Below are 25,499 nucleotides of genomic sequence, written 5' to 3'. Positions count from 1 at the left end.
AAAGCACATGGATGTGCATTGCTAGTAAAACACGCTGTGTTGTTACTATCCTTGTCGCCTACTGACCACCCTGTGTGCAAAACAGGAAGTAGTATCATCCTGTTTGCCTTTACTTTGGAGCAGGACAGGATCACACTAAGCTAAAACAGAGAAGTTAAAAACAATGTGCATACATTTTGAGCAAACAGTAACTCGTTGCTATATCCATCTACTTCAGTACAAGAGAAGAAGTGTGAATCATTAAAGTAGGAGCCCTACATCTGAACTCATACTGAGCTCACCTATGGAGAGGTTACACAAAAGATGAAATCAAGAATCAAAACTCTTCTACCATAGAATTCCAATCGAATCATTTTACTTATCTACGTAGATCGTCATTTTGTCCCCTCAAGTGTTTCTTTACAACTATAAACCAAGATGGTGACGTGCAAACAATCTTTTGTGGCCACTGAGTAACATTATGTCCTCTTTCTTTCTCAGTGGTTCATCCATCTCCAGTGGACGTGGAAGCAGTCTGTTCTCCAAACGGCATAAAAACAAGAAGAATCTGGTATGTTACATATTATACATTTGCAGTCTTAATCTCTTTCTGGTCTCCGTCTCTGCGACTGACGTTCCCTCACTTTCTCTCATTTTTAGGATCCTTCTGGTAGTCTGGAGATCTAGGAGGAACTTTCTGCAGACTCTGCTGCTGTCTTGGAGGTCTTGTCTTCTGAAGGGCTTTCACTGGACAAGGCGGCATCTCCATTTTCTGTTCTGTTGTTCACTAAGTGCTTTCCTACAGCTGTAAAGAGAAAGAACACATGGTCAGTTTAGATGAAGTTCAAAATTTGCCTTTGGTTTTTATGATTAAACGGCTGTATAGACTATAACTGTATGATTACATTCACTTCTGTTCAAAAGTTTGGGGTCAGTAAGAGTTTTTTCCCCCCATTTATGAAAATACTGTTATCAAATTGATCAAAGATGACAGAAAGTTCTTGAATGAAGTCATTAAATCGGGGTTCGTACAAGGTGCTTAAAGTGTTTGAAGTACTTGAATTTGACCTTTTTAAAATTTAAGGCCTGGAAAAACCCTTGAAAATTTTAATATTCCCATTCACGCAAAATTCAACAAGAAAAAAAAATCATACTTTTTTTTTGCTTATTTTAGTTAATGTTATAAAACTAGTGAGCTAAGCCAGTAGTAGTACTGAAAATGTTGTGTAAACATGGATGAAGATGCGAAAAGAGGAACTGATAAACCAAATCAACTGAGCGTCATTTACGCTGGAACTGCTCTGATTGATTCGAAATTGTGACTTCGATCATTCATTTCAAGCAATTTACTAGCAAAAAACAGATCAAAGAGCCATTCATTTTTGAATTTCGACATCACTTGTAATAATTTTAAAAAGCATAGTAATGGGGGGAAATGGAGCTTTTCAAAACTCTGAATCAGTTAAACCATTGCGTTGCAAAATAATAAATTTTTTCGATGCGCTCCAATTGGATCGTGAATCATTTGATTTAGACTGGGACTTCGGAGTGGGTTCCTGAATCATTTTGTGAACCAAATGATTTGCAATCCGTGCTCCGAGTCCTGATCTGAAATGATGGTTCGGGAATCATTATTCAGATCTGGACTTCGGAGTTTGGATCACAAATAATTTTGAAGTGCTCCAACTGGATCGTGTATTGCGAATCATTTGATTAGATCGAAACTTCGGAGCGGGTTTGCAAATCATTTGATTTAGATCGGAACTTCAAATTGCGTTTCGGGAATCATTTGATTTAGATCGAAACTTCGGAGCGGGTTTGCGAATCATTTGATTTAGATCAGAACTTCAAATTGCGTTTCGGGAATCATTTGATTTAGATAGAAACTTTGGAGCGGGTTTGCGAATCATTTGATTTAGATCGGAACTTCATGTATCACAAATCATTTGATTCAGATAAAAACTTTGCATATTGCGAATCATTTGATTCAGACCGAATCTTCTAATTGTGTTTCGTGAATCATTTAATTTAGATCCGAACTTAAAATGTTGTGTTTTGCAAATCATTTGATTTGGATCGGAACTTCGGAGCAGGTTTGCGAATCATTTGGATTCAGATCAGAACTTCAAATTGCGTTTCGGGAATCATATGATTTAGATCGAAACTTCGGAGTGGGTTCGCAAATTATTTGATTTAGATCGTAACTTCGAATTGCATTTCGTGAATCATTTGATTTAAATCTAAACTTCGGAGCGGGTTTGCGAATCATTTGATTTAGATTGGAACTTCATGTATCACAAATCATTTGATTCAGATCAAAACTTTGCTTATCGTGAATCATTTGATTCAGATCCGAGCTTCCAATTGCGTTTGGTGAATCATTTTATTTAGATCGGAACTTCGAATTGCATTTCGCAAATCATTTCATTTAGATCGGAACTTCAGAGAGGGTTTGCAAATCATTTGACTCAAATCGGAACTTAAAATTGCATTTTGCAAATCATTTGATTTAGATCGGAAACTTCGAAGTGGGTTCGCGAATCATTTGATTCAGATCAGAACTTCAAACTGCGTTTTGCAAATCATTTGATTTAGACTGGAACTTCCGAGTGGGTTCACAAATCATTTGATTTAGATCGAAACTTAGCATATAACATATCATTTGATTTAGATTGGGAGATAGAAATAAAGTACACACCAATACAACTCCCTTAAGAAAATCAACCATGGTTTTACTTTAGTAAAAGTATAGTAATCAGCAAGTTTTTTTTGGATAACCAGTTTTACTACAAATACCATGGTTAAACTATAGTTAGTGTATGAAAACCATGGTAAACTTGTGGTTGCCTTTTTAGGATTAACAGAGCTTTAGACAGTTTCCATATACTACAAAAAGTATCTATATATACAAAATCAAATCTGCACCCTTGTTTTTTTATTGAATACAATTGTATATAATATACAATTTAAATTGGTATCACACCTGTTGCTGCCAGAATAACTGTCAATTTTAAATGTTATGTGCTTTATTTCTCTTTCTCTTTTTGTTCTTAAAGTTGAAATCATACTTGGCATATGCTATGCTTTATTTTCCCCATTTTGTAATAATAGCATACTTTTATTTATCTATTTAGCTTTTGTAGAATTTAAAAGATAAGACATTGTTTGATAAGTGAGATCTCTGATTGAAATGCTTGAAAATTCTATGCAAGTCCTGGAATTTCATTGTACCCCTGTTGAATGCACTTGCCTTGTAGGGAAGCGGGGTCAGCAGTGCCATTATTGTGACTTGCTCCTGATCCCTCCTCCAGCTCGTCCAGGTACAGACGGTAGCGATGTCCGCTGTCATCTTCATACTCCACGTTCTCGTCATCAGAGTCCACCTCTGGAGCCACATAAACCACCTCAAACTCGATTTCCCCCCTCTGCAGAGAGAAAAAACAACTGCGTTAATATCTGGGAAGTGTAGGTGTGTGTAAACATGCCAGTTCTGTTTGTTAAGTAAATATAACCTTTGGTTGCTTACTTAGATCTATCATATAACTTCAGAAGACCTGCGTTTGAGTCATATAAACCACGTATGATTTGTCTGTGGTGTATTTTTTTTTGTCATTTTAGAGCCTGACAAACCTCATTTGAAACTGAAGAGTACCCACCTTTTATGTTCACAACATTTTTTGGATGAACTATTCTTTTAAACAGGCATGTTCTATTCAAACCATTTGTTATTCACCCCACAAGCCCAATTAAAGATCATCTTAACCTTTGGGAGGTTCTCTGCAGGTGTTAGGATGGAATTGAAACACGGTTCTAATAATAAGTTATAGGTCACACGCTAAGCCTGATCTGACAGCCCCCTCGCCGAGCTGCAAACTAAACCGTGTGTGTCTTTCACCTGCTGTGAGAGGATGGTGACGGCCTCTTTGTGCTTTGCATCTCTCAGGTTGATGTTGTTGACGGCTAAGATGGCATCTCCCACATGCAGTCCTCCGCAGCGCTCTGCAGGCTGGGTGGGGTGGATTTCGGAGATGAGGATGGGAACGCCGTGCTCTTTACCGCCCTGTGTTAAGTCCAACGCAAACATCAAATCAGGACTTTGATCTTGGAACATACAGTGATTCATCCATTAAAACCAGATGAATTAGCCTCCATATGAAAAGGAAGGTTGAACTCACGGTAATGGAGATGCCAAGTCCTTCATGATCTTCTTTGGACAAAACCACTTTACGTATAGGGCCAACTCCCTGAGTCTTTTTCAGAGAATCTGTGTCCTGGATAGGTGAATATATAGATCAATACTCAAGGGTCAATCACATTAAAAAGTTCATTAAAATGATATATAATATTCTTAAACTGTAGCAAAAAAAAGAACATACATTTGTGACCCTGGTAGGGGTGGGCGGTACACCGGTATCATAGTTAACACCGGTGTGACATTGCGCCACGACATGGATTTTCTAATACCGTCAATACCGTAATAAATCAATTATGTGCCTTGAACGGCTGCATTTACATCAATAATAGCTAATTCTAAATAATAAGCTACACCTAAGTTTAATTTGCCTGTGACCGTTTGTCAATTACGTGCGCACATATAGTCGGTGCGTTCACACCATGCGCATGGCGTCACTCACTAGTTTATCCGCGGGAGGCAGTGTTGCCAGATTGTAAATGTCCAAGTATCGTACCAGAAGCTCAAAATTATCGTATTTGGGAGAAAATTATCGTATTTTAGTCAAACGTTCAAAATAAAGACATTTATCTAGATGTTACAGCTATTTCTCCTTTTTAGCACTCATTTTCTATACCTTATTGCAATGCTAAACTAATTATCTTACCCGAGTCAAACGTTCAAAATACAGCTATTATAGATGTTACAGCTATTTATCCTTTTCAGCACTCATTTTCTATACTTTATTGTTAAACTAACAACCTCAGTTTTGAAACAACTGACCTAAGTACGACAGGAACGTTAACTTGTGCTCGTGAGAGAGAGCCATTCTCCACGATGATTGGTTGAGAAGACGTAAGATTGGATGAAAGGCATGCGTAAGGCACGTTCACCTCTCCTCACAATCATGAAGGTAGACGTAGTATCCACACAGCTAGATCTTTGAGAATAGAAGCTCTTATAATTACAACGACCATAGTGTCACAAAATTCTGAAATTATCGTACATTGTGGTATTATTGATCGTACATCGTACAGAGGTCAAAATTATGGTACAAATACGATAATTATCGTACGTCTGGCAACACTGGCGGGAGGTTTCCCCATCACTCGCGCGAATAACAACACTGGTGCGATCGACCATGGCGGAGATAAATACGATCGCTGGTTTGTTCCTGTTGTGTAATTTCTAAATGCACCGGAAAGCCAAACGCCGACCGACCTGTCTAGGTTCACAGCACAGTAATGTATCACAGTCATATCTCACGATTCCTTCTATCAACAAAGTGTAGAGAGAGTAAATAAGAGATTGATTGCAGTACAGAGAGCGTCTTTGATTATACTAGAGCTTTGTGATATCGCAAACTAAGATGAGGGACAGCTTTTAATATTTTTATGGGAGTTTGTAAATGAGATATTAATTTACTACAGCCGTTAAATAAACAAGAAGTTATTATTAAGTGACTTACATTACTGAGAATAACACTATACCCGATTTTGCTCAGTTTCATTTTCAAAATTTATTCTGGAATAAATCACACCGCTGTGTTTAAATGAAGATGCGTTCTCCAATCAAACACAACGGTGTTTCGTTTATAAGTGAACGTGCGTTTTTAAACTAATCTAGTGAAATGATTCAATTTCGCATTCATAAAGAGTCACTTAAATGAACCATGTGTTCAAACGAATCAAATGAACAATACGATTCAGTAATTAATTTCAGTGTCTTGCCGCCACCTGCTGGCAGATCCTTTCAGTTATTGAAATCTTAAATACTACTTGTGTATTCCAAATTTTATTAAAAAAAAAACTAAATCTCAACATGAATTTATAAATTTGATTGCATTCATGGCACCTCTGAGCCTCATTTTCATGGATGACACTATACAAATAAAGAGAGAAATCTTGCTGATGATTATTACTTGCTGAACTATTGGCACTACCTCACAGGGGTTTCAGTTCAATGAAGCAAATTGACTTGACTGGAGAAGCCACATCTCAGTGAATTCACTCTACCAACTCTTATTTGTCAGCATTGAAGGGACCAGGAACATAATACCGTGATATTATACCGTCACCGTTCAAAAGATGAAAAATACCGTGATATAAATTTTAGGTCATATCGCCCACCCCTAGACCCTGGATCACAAAACCAGTCATAAGGGTCAATTTTTTGAAACTTAAGATTTATACATCATCTGAAAGTTGAATAAATAAGCTCAATTGTTGTATGGTTTGTTAGGATAGGACAATATTTGGTCGAGATACAACTATTTGAAAATCTAGAATCTGAGGGTGCAAAAAAAAATCTAAATATTGAGAAAATCACCTTTAAAGTTGTCCAAATGAAGTTCTTAGCAATGCATATTTCTAATCGAAAATTAGGTTTTGATATATTTACAGTAGAAAAATTACTAAATATCTTTATGAAACATAGTCTTAATATCCTAATAATTTTTGGCATAAAAGAAAAATTTATCATTTTGATCCATATATGTATTTTCGCCTATTGCTACAAATATATCCGTGCTACTTAAGACTGGTTTTGTGGTCCAGGGTCACATTTATAGTAGTCAGCTGTACTGCAAAATAATCTCATTCTCGTGACTGGCAGTATATGGTATATTTAATTTATTTAAAGTATACTTTATTTAAATATATTAAAATATATCATTTTAAAGACTGATATTTAAGTCAGTATTATTATTTAAATACAAAAAACTAAATTTTATATTTAATATATCTAAAATATATTAATTTAAATATATGATATACTACTATAGACCAAAGTGCAAGATAATATTAATATTTCGATATATTTTAAAAGACTATTGAATGTCATTATTTTATATTTTTTAACGCAAAATTCTATTTCTTAATAAAAAAATAAAATAAAAATAAATGTTAAACTTTAATATCATTGATATTACTATAGTTGATTTTATTTTCATATATATTTTTAGTTTTTTTTTATTTATAGAATTTCATTTTTTAATTTTAAATTATTTTAGTAATTAAACTAACTAAAAATGAAAAACTTGGCATCTAGCTAAAAAACCTTATTATTTTATATTTTTAATGCAAAATTGTATTTCTTAGTAAAAAAATAAATACAAATGAATGTTATTTTAATATCAATGATATTACTATAGTTGATTATATTTTTATATATTTTTTAGTTTTTTATTTTATATAATTTAATTTTGTAATTTTTAATTATTTTAGTAAACTAACTAAAAATGAAAAATGTTGACTTGGCAACTAGCTAAAATACATTTTTATTTAATGTTTATTTTATTCCACTTTTTTTTTTTCATTCAACTAAATTTTTACCTCTATTTTGGGGTAAAATTCACTAAAGGCACATCATTCTCTTGTCTAGGCAACATTTACTCTGATATACCTCAAGAAAACTAGTTTACCATCTGTATGCAAAACAACCAACTTGTAACTGAATATGCGGTCTTACATGTCCCACAGGTGATGGCAAGGGTTTTTTGGGTTCATTGCGCCCCCTGCAGGCTCGGATCACTGTTTTGTGGCGGTGCAGGTGGATCTCAGCTTCAAGTTGGTTCCACAGTTTGTCATGAGCTGGTCCTTTCATGTCTCTCCCGAGCAACTGGATCTGCTGCACCCTGAATAAAATGAAAAGAGCATTGAGGTATAAACTGACACCCAGAACTCTGTGCCAGTCGTGACTTTTTATGTGCATGAAACCCACATAATGGTCAATCAGAACAGAAGAACAATGCTGTCTTTTACCTCCCAGCCAGCTCTTTGTCCAAATACTTGGCTGCCAGTCTGGCTCCATACACCTCAGCCTGTAATACCGCAATGTGCCTGCGAAGGGCCTCGTTCTCTTTCTTCAACATCTTCACCTCTGCTTCCAACTTGGCCTCCTTCACTTTTTCTTTCTTACTGGCCTCCAGTTCCTTCTCCTGTAACACGGAATCAAAGACTAAAGGTGAGCTGTTGACCTCAAACCTCTGATGCATATATACTGATGTAAGTCACAGCAGAGTCACATCAAATTTCTGTCCTTAACAGCCTTTGCTGTCCAGTAAGACAAGAAACAGAAGATCTACTGTACATTACCACAAAACACTACAACTTCACAACAGTGCATATGACAAGTGAGGTGAGATCACAGGACAAACACTCTAGCTTAAACATACCAGGGTCATTCCATGTCAAATCAACCAAATTTCAGAAATGTGGGATAGAGGGAAACAAGATACAGTTCTAATTTCAACATTATTTATTCTTCAGACATTGTTTTTAAAATAAAATATGTATCGGCTGAATACAAAGTGACTAACATTAGGTTTTAGACCACTGAAAATGGGTAAAACTGAAATTGATCTGGACATAGATATGCCCATATCTCTGATGTAGGGCCTTGAAAATTAACATTCCAAAAGAAAATTTCATTAAGAACTAGAATTCAAAATCACACTGTGATATCTTTAATACTTCTTGAGTTATAGGCACGCAAACTTTGGAAAAAGAATATTTATGGCACTCAGGTTTGTTCCATGCTGTTGTTTTGACAGGAGGAAATGAGATAAATCTCTAGTTTCAACAGTTTTTGTCCTTCAGACATTTCACTTTAAAAGAAAAGAAGTCTCATATTTTTTTGCAAATTGATCCACTGGAAATGTGTACAATTTAAGGATTTACTCCTGGAGCCATATTAAAATTCCAATATCTCTGGAACCGACCCATGTAGGGCCTTAAAAATGAAGAAGCCAAATGGAAAGTTAGTTAAGACCCAATATCTAAAAGGGCATTAAGATATCTTTAATGCTTTTTGAGTTGCAGATATGCAAACCTTGGAGTAAAAACTTGAAAAAAGTGACATAATGTGTCAAAGATTGCTAAAGCCAACATATTTTACTAATAGAACTACCAATCTCTGTGTATAAATAACATTAAGATGCTGCCATCTTTCCGAAATCTTTTTAACCCCTTGTAATTTGGCTCTGAATCTCAGAGCCATTTGAAAAATTGCAATTTTGACCCCCCCTCTACAAAACAGTGGATTACTCAGTAAATATTCATCCATGATATTTAATATTTGGCTTTCATCACTTATACACGTTTATCTTTCTTCAGAAAAAATATAAGCAAAAACAAAAAATTGTGCCAGGGAGCTCTGGTTGAGTTGACACGGAATGAGCCATCACTAAATGTGTGCACATACTATAGAATTGTAACAAATGTAGATTTAACATCATAACTAAGTGTGAAATGAAGCCAGCTGAATGGCATTTCTTCATTTGTTACAATCCCTGGAGTGAAAAAAGGCACATCTAGCATTAGCTATATACCAATATTGAACTTTAGAGCTGATATTGATCGGCCTGTACCAGTAAATAAAGATGAGGTCACATTACCATTATTTCAGTGACATTTCGCAGATAAAAAAGGTCTAAAAAGTATAAAGAGTAATTGTCAAACCAAGCAGCATTGTCTTGGTCAATGTGATGAATTCATGTGATTATTGGATATCGGCCACAAAATTTCAATCAACACCGGCAAATGACCGCAGCTTAAAGGGATAGTTCACTCAAAAATAAAATTACCCCAAGATTTACTCACCCTCAAGCCATCCTAGATGTATATGACTTTATTTAACAATTTCAGACAAGTTGTTATTATTAAAAAATGTCCTGGCTCTTTCAGGCTTTATAATGGCAGTGAATGGCTTTTAAGATTTTGAAGTCCAATAAAGTGCATCCATCCATCATAAAAAGTACTCCACACAGCTCCGGAGGGTTAAGAAAGGTCTCCTGAAGTTAATTTGTGTAAGAAAAATATATATATTTAACACTTAACAAACACTGAGACACTGATCATGAATTAGAAGTACTAAACGAGGATTTATAAAGAAAAACGTTAGAGGATTTCAATATAAGTCAAGAGGAGACTGTTTTCCTTTGCTGTAAACAAAACTTTGTTCTCGCGAGACTACCATAGTTATCGGAAGCTAGAGATTACGTTTTTTTACACAAACGCATCAGTATACTTCAGAAGCCTTTTTTAACCCTCTAGAGCACTTTTTATGATGAATAGATGCACTTTATTGGACCTGAAAATCTCAACAGCCATTCACTGCCATTATAAAGCTTGGAAGAGCCAGGACATTTTTTAACATAACTCAGATTGTATTTGTTTGAAAAGAAAAAAGTCATATACACCTACAATAGCTTGAGGGTGAGTAAATTGTGGTAATTTTTATTTTTGGGTGAACTATCCCTTTAAAAGTTTGTGGTGGCCGATACAAATCATTTTACTTTTTAAATTTAAACCCCATCAGTTGTATCAAATGTATCAGCTACCAATATCACTCACCTATATAAGTTAATCTACTACACAAAAAGATCAGAGCTGTTCATTAGGGATGGTTAAACAGAAGAAGCATTAACGGAAAAAGTTAGATTTAGACGGGACACACACTGACTCAAAACAGTGCAAACCTTACCTTGTCCTCCACTGAAGGAACAGGCTTAAGATTGAAAAGAAAAACAGAGGGTCAAAGGTTAGAGAGGCAGGGTTAAACAGGAAGGCCGGTTACAGAAGCATCATCGTTCATCCATACATCAGCAGGGTTAAGTCAGGAAGACACAGAGCAGAGTGCCAACCCAACCACAGCCTGTTAGTGTTCATTACAACTGATTATACAAAGAGATACTGCTATTACAACAAAACCGTCAAATGTCACAGCTACGCTGCACAGTCAAAAGTATGTAGACACATGTACTAATTAGTGGACTGAGCTGGAAAAACTGAAGCATACAGCCATGTAATCTCTGTTGACATACAAGTGAAGTCGGTTTGTCAGATCTGAGCCCTTAGCTACTCTAAGTGATGCTATGGAGAAGTGAAAAAGTCTCGGAGCGATGGCAGGTCAGCCACAGAAGCTCACAGAACAGGACAGCGAGTGCTGAAGCATGAAGTGCACAAACACTGTCTGCAGCTTCAACACTTACAAACGGCCTCCGAAAGCAACATCAGCTTGAGTTGGAAGGTTTTTAAATAGTGTTTTTTATAGAGGTTTATTTACACTACTGTTCAAAAGAGATAACAAAAGATTGTTTTTGAAATACATATTTTCTTTTTTTTTTAGCAAGGACACAAATGTTATTTGAGCAGCAAATCTGCATATTTGAATGATTTGTGAAAGAGCATATGACACTGAAGACTGGAGTAATGATGCTGAAAATTCAGCTTTGCATCACAGGAATAAATTACATTAAAACAGACATTAAAATAGAAAATAGTTGCACTACCAGTCAAAAGTTTTTGTAGATTTTTACAGTTAAGATTGTTTGTTTTTTTATTCTGCTTAACAAGCCAAAATACAGCAAAAGCAGTAATATTTTGAAATATTTTTAGTATTTAAAATAACTGCTTTCTATTTGAATATATTTTAAAATTGATGATTTCTGAAGGATCATGTGACTGGAGTAGTGATGCTAAAAAGTCAGCTTTGAAAACACAAGAATAAATTACATTTTAAAATATATTCAAATAGAAAGCAGTTTAAATATTAAAAATATTTTAAAAATTTACTGTTTTGTTGTTTTTGTTATAAATGCAGGCATGGTGAGCATTAGAGACATTCGAAACATTTTTAGAATCTTACCGATCCCAAACGTTTGAACAGTATTTATATTGCTGTTAAATGTAATCTTTAGTTTAAAAAAAAAAAAAAAAAAATTATATATATATATATATATATATATATATATTAGGCATGGGATGATAACCGGTTTCAAGGTTTACCGCGGTTTGAAAATGTCACGGTTTCAAAACCGCAAACAAAAAAAGTTATACCGTTCCTACGATATATGCATTTTCTGTGTCGTCAAAGTGAAAGCGCAGGACTCGCTACTAGGTTGTGTGTGTGCGTCCCTGCAGCGAAAACAATGCAGCCCCTCCCCCAGCGGTTAGTGCTGCAGGCGCGTGTCTTTGATTGTACACGTGATCCACAGTCACAGTGAGATCAAAGACTAGAAGTAATATAAGTTCAGGATGGCCAAAGGAGGTGAACCCCCACAAAACAGAGTTGGGAATAGCAGACTATATGTACTAACGTTTCGTTTCTGTGATTGAACATTAGTACAACAATTAAGTTAAAGTGAAATCACGTCTTTGCTTTTAAGCCTTCTGCCCTGCCACGTTAAAGGTGCAGTGTGTAGGTTTTGCGGCATCTAGCGGCGAGATTGTGAATTGCAACAGTCCACTGCTCACCCCCCCCCCCCCCCCCTTTACAGAACTACGGAAGCCGATACAGGATTAAAATGTCACATTTTTTGACAGCAACGAATAGTGAGACTTCTTTTAAAACGTAATTTAAGGAATAATATTTACTTAATCATTCAATAAAACTATGTTATTTGTGAATATCACTGTTACTTGTTCATCATTGTGTCAGTGTTTTTTTGCAAGCTGATTCTAAGTTAATAAAAACATAATGGTTCATTAAGGTCTTTACCCCTGAAAACATAGTTATTGCACCTCTGTCTAGAGATCATCTTAAATATTACACAGTGCACCTTTAACATCTTTTCAAAATCACGGCTTCAAAAACATAGGTTGTTTATTTTTGGAACTGTCACTACTGGTCATATTTTTGCTTTGATTAGTGATTGCATTTTTACCATTTAGAAGGATTTGTTTTTGAAAATTTTATTTTTGTTGATTATTATTAAGCTGCAGGCTTAGACTCACACAAGTGACTGCAATTTAATTTAATTAAGAAGATTCAATTATTTATTTTAATTATTTTGCCTTCTTTTCAAATGTTACAAAAGGTTCTATATGTTTCCTAAAATAAAATATACTGTGTTCCGTAAAAAAAAAAAAAAAAAAAAAAAAAACGTAATGACATGTAAATATAGCATTGTAAGAGCAGTAATTACAATACCGTGATACAGTGAAACCGTGATATTTTTATCCAAGGTTATCATACCGTCAGAATCTTATACCGGCCCATGCCTAATATATATATATATATATATATAGCAATAATTTTAAATAATTTAATTCTGTTTAGCTTTACGGTTTTAGTTTAATTTATTTAGACAAAATCTTAAAGAATTTATTGGTTGTAAAAAAATATTATATATATTTATTTATTTATCATCTTATCTTCTATTTGCATACTGTGTAACACAGAATATGGATGTTATCTCTAGGCATCAATTCCAGTGAATGGAAAACTAAACCTACAGCAAACATTCATTGATAGTCCGTGGTTTGTTTGCTTAACGCCATGACAATAGTCCGGTTTGCAAAACAGACTCCTGGTTCATATAGTGATGCTTTTATTAGATGGGTCTGGAATAACTTGATCTGCCTGCTTGAAATCCCACTCAACTAGTTAGTCTAACATCACTTCCAGGCCTGACACCCCAAATTCCTTTGTCAAAAATCCTTTCCCAAAAAGTGGAGGCCATTATAGCACTTTCAATTTCACATTAATTCCCATAGTCTTTCTTTCTTTCTTCAGTCGTAAAGAAATTTTTTTTTTTTTTTTGAGGAAAACATTTCAGGATTTTTATCCATATAGTGGACTTTTATGGTGCGCGGAGCTTGAACTTCCAAAATGCAGTTTAAATGCAGCTTTAAATGATCCCAAATGCGGTTGTAAACGATCCCAGCTGAACTGGGGTCCGTTCTTCGTACCTCGCTTACTACATCCAAGATCAAATGACACATCCAAGATCAAATCATCGCGCTAACTATGAGCTCGCTATTCCGGTTCTCCGAACGCACCTGTTGTTGATGATTAGTATAGCTGGATGAAGTTATTTGAGATCACTGGGTGGCTTAAAAGGGGCTACGTATCGATAGTAGAAACATTGATCGGCAACGCTTTGATTGGTCGGCGAACATGACGAAGGAGCGCGCTCAGTATTTTTCTGCAGCAGAGCAAGAACTCTTGATTGAGGGATTTCAGGAGTTTCAGAGTTTAATTAAAACGCAAGGGAATACTGCAAAGGCTGGAAAAGCAAGGAGAGAGGGCTGGCAAAAGTAGTGAACAAATTAAACGCGTTAATGCTGCCCATGTTACATGTTTTTTCCTTGATATGTTATTTTATTTATATTTTTATTTTTTTATACACTACCGTTCAAAAGTTTGGGGTCAGTAAGACTTGTAATAGTCTTTAAAGAAGTCTCTTATGCTCATCAAGACTGCATTTATTTGATTAAAAATACAGAAAAAACAGTAATATTGCAAATTGTTTTTACAAAATAAAATAATGTTTTTGTTTTTTTATATATTTTATATATCATACTTTGAAATTTATATAGAATTTATTCCTGTGATGAAAAGCTGAATTTTTATCAGCTGTTACTCCAGTCTTAAGTGTCACACGATCCTTCAGGAATCATTCTAATATGCTGATTTATTATTAGAATGATCAATGTTGGATAATATCAACAGTTGTGCTGCCAAATATTTTTTGGAACCTGTCATATATATACACTTTCTTGCAAGATACTTTTCTTTTCCCACGTGAGTCAGTCCGTGTCAGTCGTGCTCTTTAACCAATCAGATGTGACCTCGCCATTTCAACCAATTATAACCCGCCAGGAGCGCAGCCTAAATCCTGTTTACATGAAATAAACCTGCTCCAGAGCAGGTTTAAGCTTGCAGAGCTGTTGCTATGACAGCAAGTCCAGGATGAGCTTCGAAGAACCAAACAATCCAAGATCATGCCAAATCGTCAACAATCAAATCCAGCTAATTTAGTTAGCGAGGTACGAAGAACGGACCCCAGAACTCTGTTTTTTCCAGTTCAAAACAGTTAGGAAAAACTCCCATCTCATTTCCTCCCTCAACTTAAAAAATATTTTCTAAATCATCCTACATCACTGCAGAAGTACCGACCCCAATGTTTGCAAAGTGAACAAGCAAAGAAGATCAAACACCCTTAACAAAAAAGGTAAAACAGCGATGTAGTGATTTTGAAGTTGAGGGAGAAAATAAGATGGGAGTTTTTCGACATACCCTAACTGTCTTGAACTTGAGTTCCAGCAGAGCAAGTCAAGACGAGCGTTTAAGTTTAAAAAGTATATAAATTGTAATAAAAAAAAATTATTAAAAAAAAGAAAACGATCATTTCACTAGATAAGACCCTCGGCTGGGATCGCTAACAATGGCATTTAGGATTGTTTGAAACTGCATTTAAACTGTATTTTGGAAGTTCAAACTCTGGGCACCATGAAAGTCCACTATATGGAGAAAGATCCTAAACTGTTTTCCTCAAAAAACATAATTTCTTTACAAATAAAAAAAGAAAAACATGAACATCTTGGATGACAAGGAGGTGAGTATATTATCTGTAAATTTTAGTTCTGGAAGTGAACTTCTCCTTTAAGTGATTAGGTGTTCACATACTTTTGACCACACTATTAGCTGAAGATCCCAGCCTTAATGCTAACATATTATATCTAGCCAATTTTCAGTAACTCATCTAGATACAGTGGTGGCTAAAATTATTAGAATGCTAGTATTTTCACCAGCTAAAAAACGGTTTTAAGTCGGTTATTTCTATCTTTTGCTGTAGTGTGTCAGTGGGAAATATTATTTTACATTTCCAAACATTCCTTTTGCCATTAATTGTAATAATCCACCGAGATTTTGGTTTGCATAAGAAGTCTGACCACAGTCAGTGCTCTACACAGAGATCTGATCTCATCATCATCCAGTCTGTCTGGAAGCACATGAAGAAACAGAACAAACTCAGACTAAATCTGTAAACTGTGGCAACATCTCCAAGATGCTTCCAGAAAACAATCTGCAAAGCTACAGTACTGTTAAAAGTTTTAGGCACTGTAAAATGAGGATGCTGTCATAATGTCATAAATAGATTCTTTATCAATTAACTTCTATTCTTCTTCATGTCATTCCAAAATGAATGTTGGGAAATGTAAACTGATATTTCCTAATGACACACCACAGCAAAATATAAAAATAACAGACTTAAAAACATTTTTAGCTGGTGAAAATACTACTGTTCTAATAATTTTGGCCACCACTGTATATAACCTAGTCTTGGTTCTGCTACATTTGTAGGAATCTGGTGTAGTGCCCACCATCCTGTCCTTGATGGAGTCAGAGTCGACCGCCTGCCCGCCTTTGGCTTGGAGTTTGAGCTGCATGGCGTGAAGTTGAAGAAGCTGTTCATGAACCTCTTTTTCCACCACAGCCTTCTCCGCCTGGACATCTGTCAGCTCTGACCGCAGGTCCACCAGCTGAGCCTGAAACACACATACAGAGTATTAACTAACTCTCCAAGACTCATGAATCATACTCAGACGTGCTGACTCAAGCAGTGTCTGCATATTGACACATCCTTCTTTATTCCAGAATAGAGCAGACAGACATATTAATGCAAATGAAAAAATATGAAAATGAAGACAAATGTTTATTCTAACAGACCCAAATCAAAAGGAAAACTGCAAATTGTGGCTTTTTGAGGAACTAGATCTGGACCAGTGTTGTTTTCGTCAACGATGACGATGACGAAATCATTTCGTTGACGCCACTTTTTTTCATGACGATAACGAGACGATGACGAGATAAAAATGGCTCGTTGATGACTAAAACATGACGAGACGTGTGTGAGTTTTCGTTGACGAGACGAGAATAGACGAAAATGTTAGTGGGTGGTCCGTCAGACATTTAAAATGCATGACATTTCCGCTTATTGTGCATGCCAATTAAAACTTAAAAAGTATCTGACGCTATGGCAAGCCGTTTTAGCATTAAATACTCTTTGCTGTACTAGTATGGCAAGCCGTTTTAGCATTCCATCCTTGTTTGTCTTTTATGTTCTAAAACATTCCTTCATTATTGTAATTATTGGTGAAAATAGTCGATCCGGAAGCTCACATTGTGTTGAACTATAGATCTGCTATTTTCAGAACTTATAAGTGACACTACCCAACAGCAAAATATTTACTGACCTACATTAATTTGTTAAAAGACTACTTTTTTCCCTTTTTTTGACTAAAACTAGACTAAAACCTTTTTGACTTTTCGTCGACTAAAATTGGACTAAAACTATCACATATAGAAGTGACTAAAATTTGACTAAAACTAAGAAGCATTTTAGTCCAAAAGACTAAGACTAAGATTAAATCTAAGATGGTTGTCAAAAACAACACTGATCTGGACTAGCAATTAGTGCAAGTCTTTTGGCATGTTGAGCCATGCTGCCTCTGTGAACAACTCTAGTTCGATCCTAGCTTGCGACAGTTCTCTAAACTGAAAGTAATAGTTAACCCAAAAATAAAAATTTGCTGGTAAAACGTCTTAATGGTGGATTTGTTTCTTATAAACATGCAGTTAATTGATGGATTTGTGTGAATTATTATTGTGATGTTTTTATGTTTTCTCTCTCATTCTGACGGCACCCATTCACTGCATAGGATCCATTGGTGAGCAAGTGATGTAATGCTGAGTTTCCTCAAATCTGTTCTGATGAAGGCCAAAGGGTGAGTACATTTTTTTGGGGGGTGAATTATTCCTTAAAAAAGAGAGGATGGAAAACTGAATATATTAACTCATAATGAAGCATTATACATCTCACGCATTCATGCATGCACATTTACTACATAGTACGTTAATCTAAGCTTTGCATATGATGTTACAGTCCTAATGAATGATAAAAGAAACTACTTCAAAATTCAATCTCTTCGGATTTCATTAGAAAAATTGGATTTCAAGCTGTGTATTAAAGTCATTTGAATTGGATTTTCCTTTCAAACCACAAATAGCTAAATAGATTTGAGTCAGATATGCCAAAAAACTGTACAAAGACCATGTCACATTTCATTCATCCTATGTTTATTCTAAACATAAACACTTGAATTTCATCTTCCTCTTTCTAACGTTTCTGTTCCCCTTCAGAAGAACATACTCCCATTTGACACACTCATCAGCAACCACATCCGTGGTGAATGATGACATCTCATCGCCCATCACAAAGCACCGCCATTAGAAAGCAGCTCAACCAGCATCTCATCCTCTTAAGTAAGGAAGCTGCATCAAGGGCAGAAATAAAAAAACTACTCATTTATTTATGTTCCTGGTCTCTGCTGGATATCCAAGGTTAGCTGAGGGACTCTCATGTTCAGTAGTAAAGCAGCAGAGAAGGTTCATTTATCTGTTAGGAGTTGTTCTGAAACGAGTACAGCGAGAATGGTAAATCTGAACCCAACGGCAACAGCTGCTCGGAATACTTTAGATTCCCACTGCAGCCCCTCCCAATAAAAAGTGACGTAGTCTACTTTAAAATGCTACAAAGTCTACACTACCAGTCAAAAGTTTTTGAACAGTAAGATTTGTAATGTTTTTTAAAAGAAGTCTCTTCTGCTCACCAACCCTGCATTTATTTGATCCACAGTAACTGCAGCAAAAAAAAAAGAAAAAAAAGTACAATTTTGAAATATTTTTACTATTTAAAATAACAAAAAAAGGCTTTTGAATGGTATAGTGTATAATGTTACAAAAGCTTTTTATTTCAGCTAAATACAGATCTTTGGATCTTTTTATTCATCAAAGAATCCCGAAAAAAATCAACTCAACTGTTTTAAATATTGACAATATTAATAATAATAATATTAAAATGTTTCTTGAACAGCAAATCAGCATATTAGAATGATTTCTGAAAGATCGTATGACACTAAAGACTGGAGTAATCATGCTGAAAATTTAGCTTTGATCACAGGAATAAATTACATTTTAAAATATATTCAAATAGAAAAAAATTAATAGTAAAAATTAGGCCCGGGACTTTAACGCGTTAATTTAGATTAATTAATTACACAAAAATAACGCGTTAAAATTTAAGGCATTTTAATCGCACTTAGTTTTGCACCGCGGAACGTTTCTCACTGGATGAGATTCGGCGGACCGATTATACTGGAGCACCAACTAGCGTTGTTCAGACAAGCTGCGTCCGTCCTAAATAGTATTGTATGTCCCAAATCGTAGTATGTTTAAAAAAGTATTCCAAAGATTCCCGGATGGTCTACTACTTAACGATCAATGCACACTCTTAACGGCTAATATTGCCCACAACACACTGAGCCGTGAACGAGGATTCGATTAGAACTACAAACACGCATTAAAAAGTGTTAAAAAACTACAAACATGGAGGATATGCGTGACCAACGGACAGGTAGAGAAAGGGGTTTGAGTGATAAATAATCAGTGTGTAACCTGATAAAAAATATTTTTTAAATGTTATCCGTGTTATATTCCATGTGCAGCAACATTTATAATGATAGGTTTGGTCATTAATGTTTAAATGCATAATTATGCAAACACAAGAGCAGAGTTCTCGGCATGAAAGACTCGTTAAAGAACGTGCCTCTTAATTTCTCTCTAATACGGTAGGAAATTAAATTAAACGAAATGTAGATAATGTTAACTGTGATGATTGACAGGGCAGTTTAAACAGTGACAGGATTCAGGTAACTAAGCAACAGAGCGTCCCTTAAAGAAGCAGTTATGACGAAGTATATGTCCCAAAGCTTGCCTACTATTCTGCTACAAACTCAAAAGTATGTACTTTTCTTCACAAAAAGAGTACATACTTATAGGGCATAGTATAAGTAGGCGAATTGGGACGCAGCAAAACAAACCACAGTGAACATGGACAAAAAAGCTGATGGGACCACTTTGGTTGGCCCTGTGGATGGGAAATTTTGTTATAAAAAACGAATGGATGGAAGCGTCGATAAGAGCATGGTTGTGTGCAAGCTATGCAACAAGGAATTCGCATCTCACTGTAGCACATCGAGCCTATTGCTACAATATTGGCAATATTGCACTGGTCTGTTGGACTTGGTTGAACAAAAATAAACAATATTTTGTTGCTTAAGCTTATGTATTCAGTCATTATTCAATGGTATACTAAAAATCCATATAAAAAAACATACTTTTCACTGTTCTCAGGTAAAATATTTATATGCGATTAATTTCGATTAATTAATTACAAAGCCTCTAATTAATTAGATTAATTTTTTTAATCGAGTCCCGGCCCTAGTAAAAATATTTCAAAATTGTACTATTTTGCTGTACTTTGGACCAAATAAATGCAGGCTTGGTGAGCAGAAGAGATTTAACTAAAAAACATAAAAAATCATACTTTTCAAAAACTTTTGACTGGTAGTGTATATACACTGTAAAAACATTTCTACTAGCAAAACCAAGTATCCTTCCTTAAATTAACAATGTAACTGAATCTGAATCGAAGCAAAGGCCTCTCAGGGAAATTCTGTATGTGCAACGCAGCCTATAACTAGAGAAAAATGCCTCATTGTTGCAGGCCAAGACATTTCATACAGTGGCAGCCTTCAGAAAGAGTGAACACATGCCAAAGACACAGAAAAGAGAACAAATTGTTAAATAAAGTTATTTTTGTTTTCACTGCACACAAAAAGTATTCTCGTAGCTTCATAAAAATAAGGTTGAACCACTGACGTCACATGGACTATTTTAACAATGTCTTTACTACCTTTCTGGGCCTTGAACCTGTCAGACGCATTACTGTTTATGCAGGGTCAGAAAGCTTTTGGATTTCATCAGAAATATCTTAATTTGTGATGAACGACATGAGGGTGAATAATTAAAGGAGTAGTTCACTTTCAGAACAGAAATTCACAAATAATGTACTCAGCCCCAAGATGTTCATGTCTGTCTTTCTTCAGTCGTAAAGAAATTATGTTTTTTGAGGAAAACATTTCAGGATTTCTCTCCATATAATAGACTTCTATTGTGCCCCCGAGTTTGAACTTCCAAAATGCAGCTTAAATGAAGCTTCAAAGGGCTCTAAATGATCCCAGCTGAAAAGAAGGGTCTTATCTAGTGAAACGATCGGTTATTTAAAAACAAACATTTACAATGTACTTTTTAATCTCTACACAGAGTACACACAGAGCTAGACAAGACGAGCATTTGAGGTTAATAAGTATATAAATTGTCTTTTTTTTTTTTTTTAGAAAATAACAGATCGTTTTGCTAGATAAGACCCTTATTTCCTCGGCTGGGGTTGTTTAAAGCCATTTTAAACTGCATTTTGGAAGTTCAAACTCAGGGGCACCATAGAAGTCCATTATAGGGAGAGAAATCCTTATGTTTTCCTCAAAAAACATAATTTCCTTACAACTGAAGAAACAAAGACATGCACATCTTGGATGACAAGGGGGTGAGTACATTTATTATACAAAACTTTTTGTTCAGAAAGTAAACTACTCCATTAATAACAGAACTTTTTGGGTGAACTATCCCTTTATGGCCCGGTTTCGCAGACAAGGCTTAAGCCTAGTCCTAGACTAAAATGTAAGTCTGAGTTGTTTCAACTGAAATAAAATTGCACTGATTGATTTTAAAATATATCAGTGCCTTTATTTTGTCTCAAGATGCACACCAGTAATGTTTTTTTCTTAGCATGTTTATAAAAATTACTTAAATGTCCTAATTGAACTATGGTCTAATCCTGGCTTAGTCTAAGCCCTGTCTGGGAAACCAGGCCTAAGGGTTTTGACTAAGTACCAGTGATGTACAGCACGCTAATTATAGCACCGCCACTAAAACATCATTTGAAATGATGAAAATTATAAGAAATAATGTAATACATTTGATGACTAGTCAACCATCGTGATTATCCCTCTTAAATATCTAGTTTATCATATTACACAAATTAAATAGATTGAGAATGCAGTTTAAAGCTGACTGTGAGTCATAAGATTTGTGTATGTACTAACAAAGATGTACTATCGTATTACCATGGACACCTTCTAAATAGTACCGTGTACATAAATACCATGAAATGGTATCATCATTGTGCCATAGTACCCGCCACAGTACTTTTTTTTAAAGACAGGAAGCTGTTATCTTCACTGTCACATCCAACTCTCCTCTTGTACAGCAGGGAGTTTTTTATCAAGCTGTGTGTTAATCTGCTCTGCTCAGCAGTGCCGCTGAAGAGGTGGGTGTATGTGCGACCTCTTCACCTGCTAAACTACCTTTTCAGGAGGAAATTCAGTCTCCCACACAAATATACCAGTGACTCACTACACTTAAGAACCTGTTATTTGGAATGTTATCTTCTGGACTCAAGGCAAAAGAAGATCCATTTCCCTTGTGGAAGATAATACTGCTTTTCAAATTGGACTGTGGGCTTTGATAAAGAGCCATTAACAGATTTAAAAAGTGGTAGGAAAAGCAGATTAACCAAGCTGGTCTCCTGAGAAGCCTGAATCTGCCAACACAGACAAGATGCCAATTATCCAGTCTGTGTGACAGAAAAATCTCAGGACAGCGGAGCTCAACAGCAACAATACTTAGCTAATACAGACATGACCTGGCACATAAGTGCATGTTATGCTGCTGTTAAAAGATGCACTGCAGTCAGTTGAACCAAAAGAATGACCAGTGTCTGACAATGACTAGCTATACAGGTTTAACAGGTTTTTATATGCCACCCTCCAAGTTTTCTGACTACACCAACATATGCAAAGCACTTCCTGTGGATGAAGAAATCTGCTAACAAACTGGCAACTTTTTATTTTTGTTTACACAGCTGACATCCAAATACTGCCATCTGCGTCTCGAGAAAAATGAGAAAAACAAAACAAGTGCATTCATTGCTATGCATATATGCATTATTTATCAGACCACCAACATAAAGTGACAAGTAGATCGAAGGCAGCGTAACAGGTTATTCACTGACATAAATTACTCTGTTGGAGAAAAAAACATTAGAAATCATTCTTAGCCTATGCAGTTTTTAGATAATTTAACTATTCAGATTTAAAACTTTTGCTCCAAATATGTACAAGGCTCATGTCCACCATGACATCTTGCTTTGCGTAGGGTTTTGATCGTCCTGTTGGGTTTACTCTGCGATAATAACCAGATTAACTGTACTGTAGGCCTTACTTATTGACCGAAAGCACTGCACTGTAATTACGTCTCGAATTTAGAGTAATCTTTTAAGTTTCACAAAAGCTTTGCAGTTTGTTACGTGGAATGAAAAGCTCATGTTTATGCAAAAAGAGCATTACTAAAATTGAAAAGGCAGGATTCAAATGAATAATTAAAGGGATAATTCTGTCAATAATTACTCACCCCTTGTTGTTCCAAACCTGCAAGAACTTAATTCATCTTTGGAACACAAATTATGATATTTTTGATAAAATCCGAGAGCTTTTTGACCCTGTATAAACAGGAATGCAACTGACATGTTCAAGACCCAAAAAATTAGTGAGGACATGGTTAATATAGTCCATTTAACATCAGTGTTTCAACTCTATGAATCTATTTTATGAATCTATGAGAATACTTTTTGTGCACAAAGAAAAAAATGCATTGTGGTACTCTTGTGAACGCCTGTCAAAGACTGACACAGAAGAGAAGAAATCGTTGAATAAAGTTGTTATTTTTGTTTTCTTGAACATTTCAGTTGTGTTGCTGTCTATGCAGGAACAGAAATCTCTCGGATTTCATCAAAAATGTCGTAATTTGTGTTCAGCAGATGAACGAAGGTCTTATGGGTTTGGAACAGGATGAGGGTGAGTAATTAATGACAGAATTTTCATTTTTGAGTGAACTATACCTTTAAGAATGCAAATGATCAACATTATAGAGCCGTTTTCAGTCCAGGGTTCCCACTTCTTCTTTTTTTTTTAAGAATTGTAAATGATTTTCCACTTAAAAAGAGCAATTCACAGCCAATTAAATGTTGTAGTGTATTGCAAAACTGAAATCACTACAGAAATTGTCATGACATGAGATTCCATGCCTTTTCTAGGCTTGGAAATTACACTTATTTCACTCATATTTCCAATTTTTCCATGTTCACAGGTATATTTGTAGCAATAGCCAACAATACATTGAATGGGTCAAAATTATATTTTTTTCTTTTATGCCAAAAAATCATTAGGATATTAAGTAAAGACGACATTTTGTAGATTTCCTACCGTAAATATATCAAAACCTAATTTTTAATTAGTAATATGCATTGCTAAGAACTTAATTTGGACAACTTTAAAGGTGATTTTCTCAATATTTTTTTTTTTTTTTGCACCCTCGATTCCAGATTTTCAAATAGTTGTATCTCGGTCAAATATTGTACTATCCTAACAAACCATACATCAATGGAGAGCTTATTTATTGACCCTTATGACCGGTTTTACCAGGGTCACATACTTATGTGCCAATGCTATATACACATGGTACTTTTTGTTAATGTAAATTGGTAGTAGTTTGAAATCCATCTGAAACATGTACCTGAAAATGTAGAGAACATCCATAACCTATTTATAATCTGTTTTTGTAGAATAAAGTAAAATACCAGATATTAAAGACTAATAGCCACAATGTATAAATCGTCTATTCTGACAAGAACTAGTTGGTCAGTCCCAAACATTCAAATTTAAAATGTCAGCAAACAAAAGAACAACTTTGTCTGAAGACTTTGTAGGAGAATATCAATCTCTTTTCCTTACCTCTAGTTTGTGGTTGAGCTGAAAGATGGTTTGGGATTTATGACACAGCTGAGCAAAACATGAGCTAAGACTGGTCATCTTCTGACGGCCCTCATATGTGATATCAGCCTGATCAGGGTCGATTTCTCCCAGTAAGAGATCCACATCCACGAACGCCTTGTCAAACTCCTTTTCCAGCACCTCTAGCCATCGGAACATGGACATGCCGGAGCCGGGAGCCGTAGCGGGACCGGGAGAGAGGGCCGAGCCCGGAGATACAGCACCGCCAGCGGACGCAGACATATTCAACACGGATTCAGGAAGAACACACAGATAACTTGAATTTAGACCTTTCCTCGGTGCGATCGCCTGGCCGGTTAAGTTATATTAACAACAGACTTCTGATGTGATAAAGAGTGAGAGTGATGTTATGTTGACGTGTTTTCCGTGCTCTCATCTGACCAGGAAATCCAAGATCGAACAAGTCAACAGCGTGGATCGATTAGTTTGGTCTGCCACACGATGAGGCCCGTCAATGAAGAAGGCAGTCGATAGACGAGCGAATCGATTGGTGAGTACGTCAGATCTTTTCAATTTGCTTCGTGGGAATTTACATCAGAAAGACCGTCTGTGACATACTATAAATACATACAGTTATTATCATTTTATTAGTTGTGGAACTGTATAATATATTTGTAAATGTTAATAATGCTTGGTTTCTGTTATTAATATTGTTTAATATTTCTATTATTTATGTCAGAATGCAAGGGATACACAAAAAAAAATCTTAGGAATGGAAATATGGATAGTTTATCTATTAACATATTTTTGCC

The 25,499-nt window shown here is 35.5% G+C and overlaps 1 protein-coding gene across 2 annotated transcripts; it reads right to left on the bottom strand.

Annotated features, from left to right (window-relative positions):
- Positions 1–6: 6 nt before the first annotated feature.
- On the bottom strand, positions 7–25,146 carry gopc (golgi-associated PDZ and coiled-coil motif containing). 2 transcript variants are annotated; one of them, XM_073816802.1, is made up of 9 exons: positions 24,688–25,146; positions 16,261–16,425; positions 10,634–10,657; positions 7,912–8,087; positions 7,619–7,784; positions 4,155–4,250; positions 3,875–4,039; positions 3,230–3,404; positions 7–784 (listed from the first exon to the last, which is right to left on the bottom strand). In XM_073816802.1, the coding sequence occupies exons 1-9, from the start codon at positions 24,967–24,969 to the stop codon at positions 663–665; spliced, it is 1,371 nt and encodes a 456-aa protein (XP_073672903.1). In that variant the 5' UTR covers positions 24,970–25,146; the 3' UTR covers positions 7–662. The 2 variants fall into 2 exon arrangements, with proteins under 2 accessions (XP_073672903.1, XP_073672904.1); XM_073816803.1 differs by lacking the exon at positions 10,634–10,657.
- Between the last annotated feature and the right edge of the window lie 353 nt (positions 25,147–25,499).

This window comes from Garra rufa, chromosome 13 (genome assembly GCF_049309525.1).
Source record: "Garra rufa chromosome 13, GarRuf1.0, whole genome shotgun sequence".
NCBI classification, from domain to species: Eukaryota; Metazoa; Chordata; class Actinopteri; order Cypriniformes; family Cyprinidae; genus Garra; species Garra rufa.
Note: the sequence above shows the minus strand (reverse complement) of the source record. Positions and strands in the feature narration are given on the sequence as shown.

Coding starts and splice junctions, on each gene's coding strand:
- gopc (XM_073816802.1), bottom strand. CDS start 24,969: ATGTCTGCGTCCGCTGGCGGTGCTGTATCTCCGGGCTCGGCCCTCTCT. Junction 3,405..3,874: donor TCACCATCCTCTCACAGCAG/GTGAAAGACACA, acceptor TTCTCTCTGCAG/AGGGGGGAAATCGAGTTTGA. Junction 785..3,229: donor TGACCCCGCTTCCCTACAAG/GCAAGTGCATTC, acceptor TTCTCTTTACAG/CTGTAGGAAAGCACTTAGTG.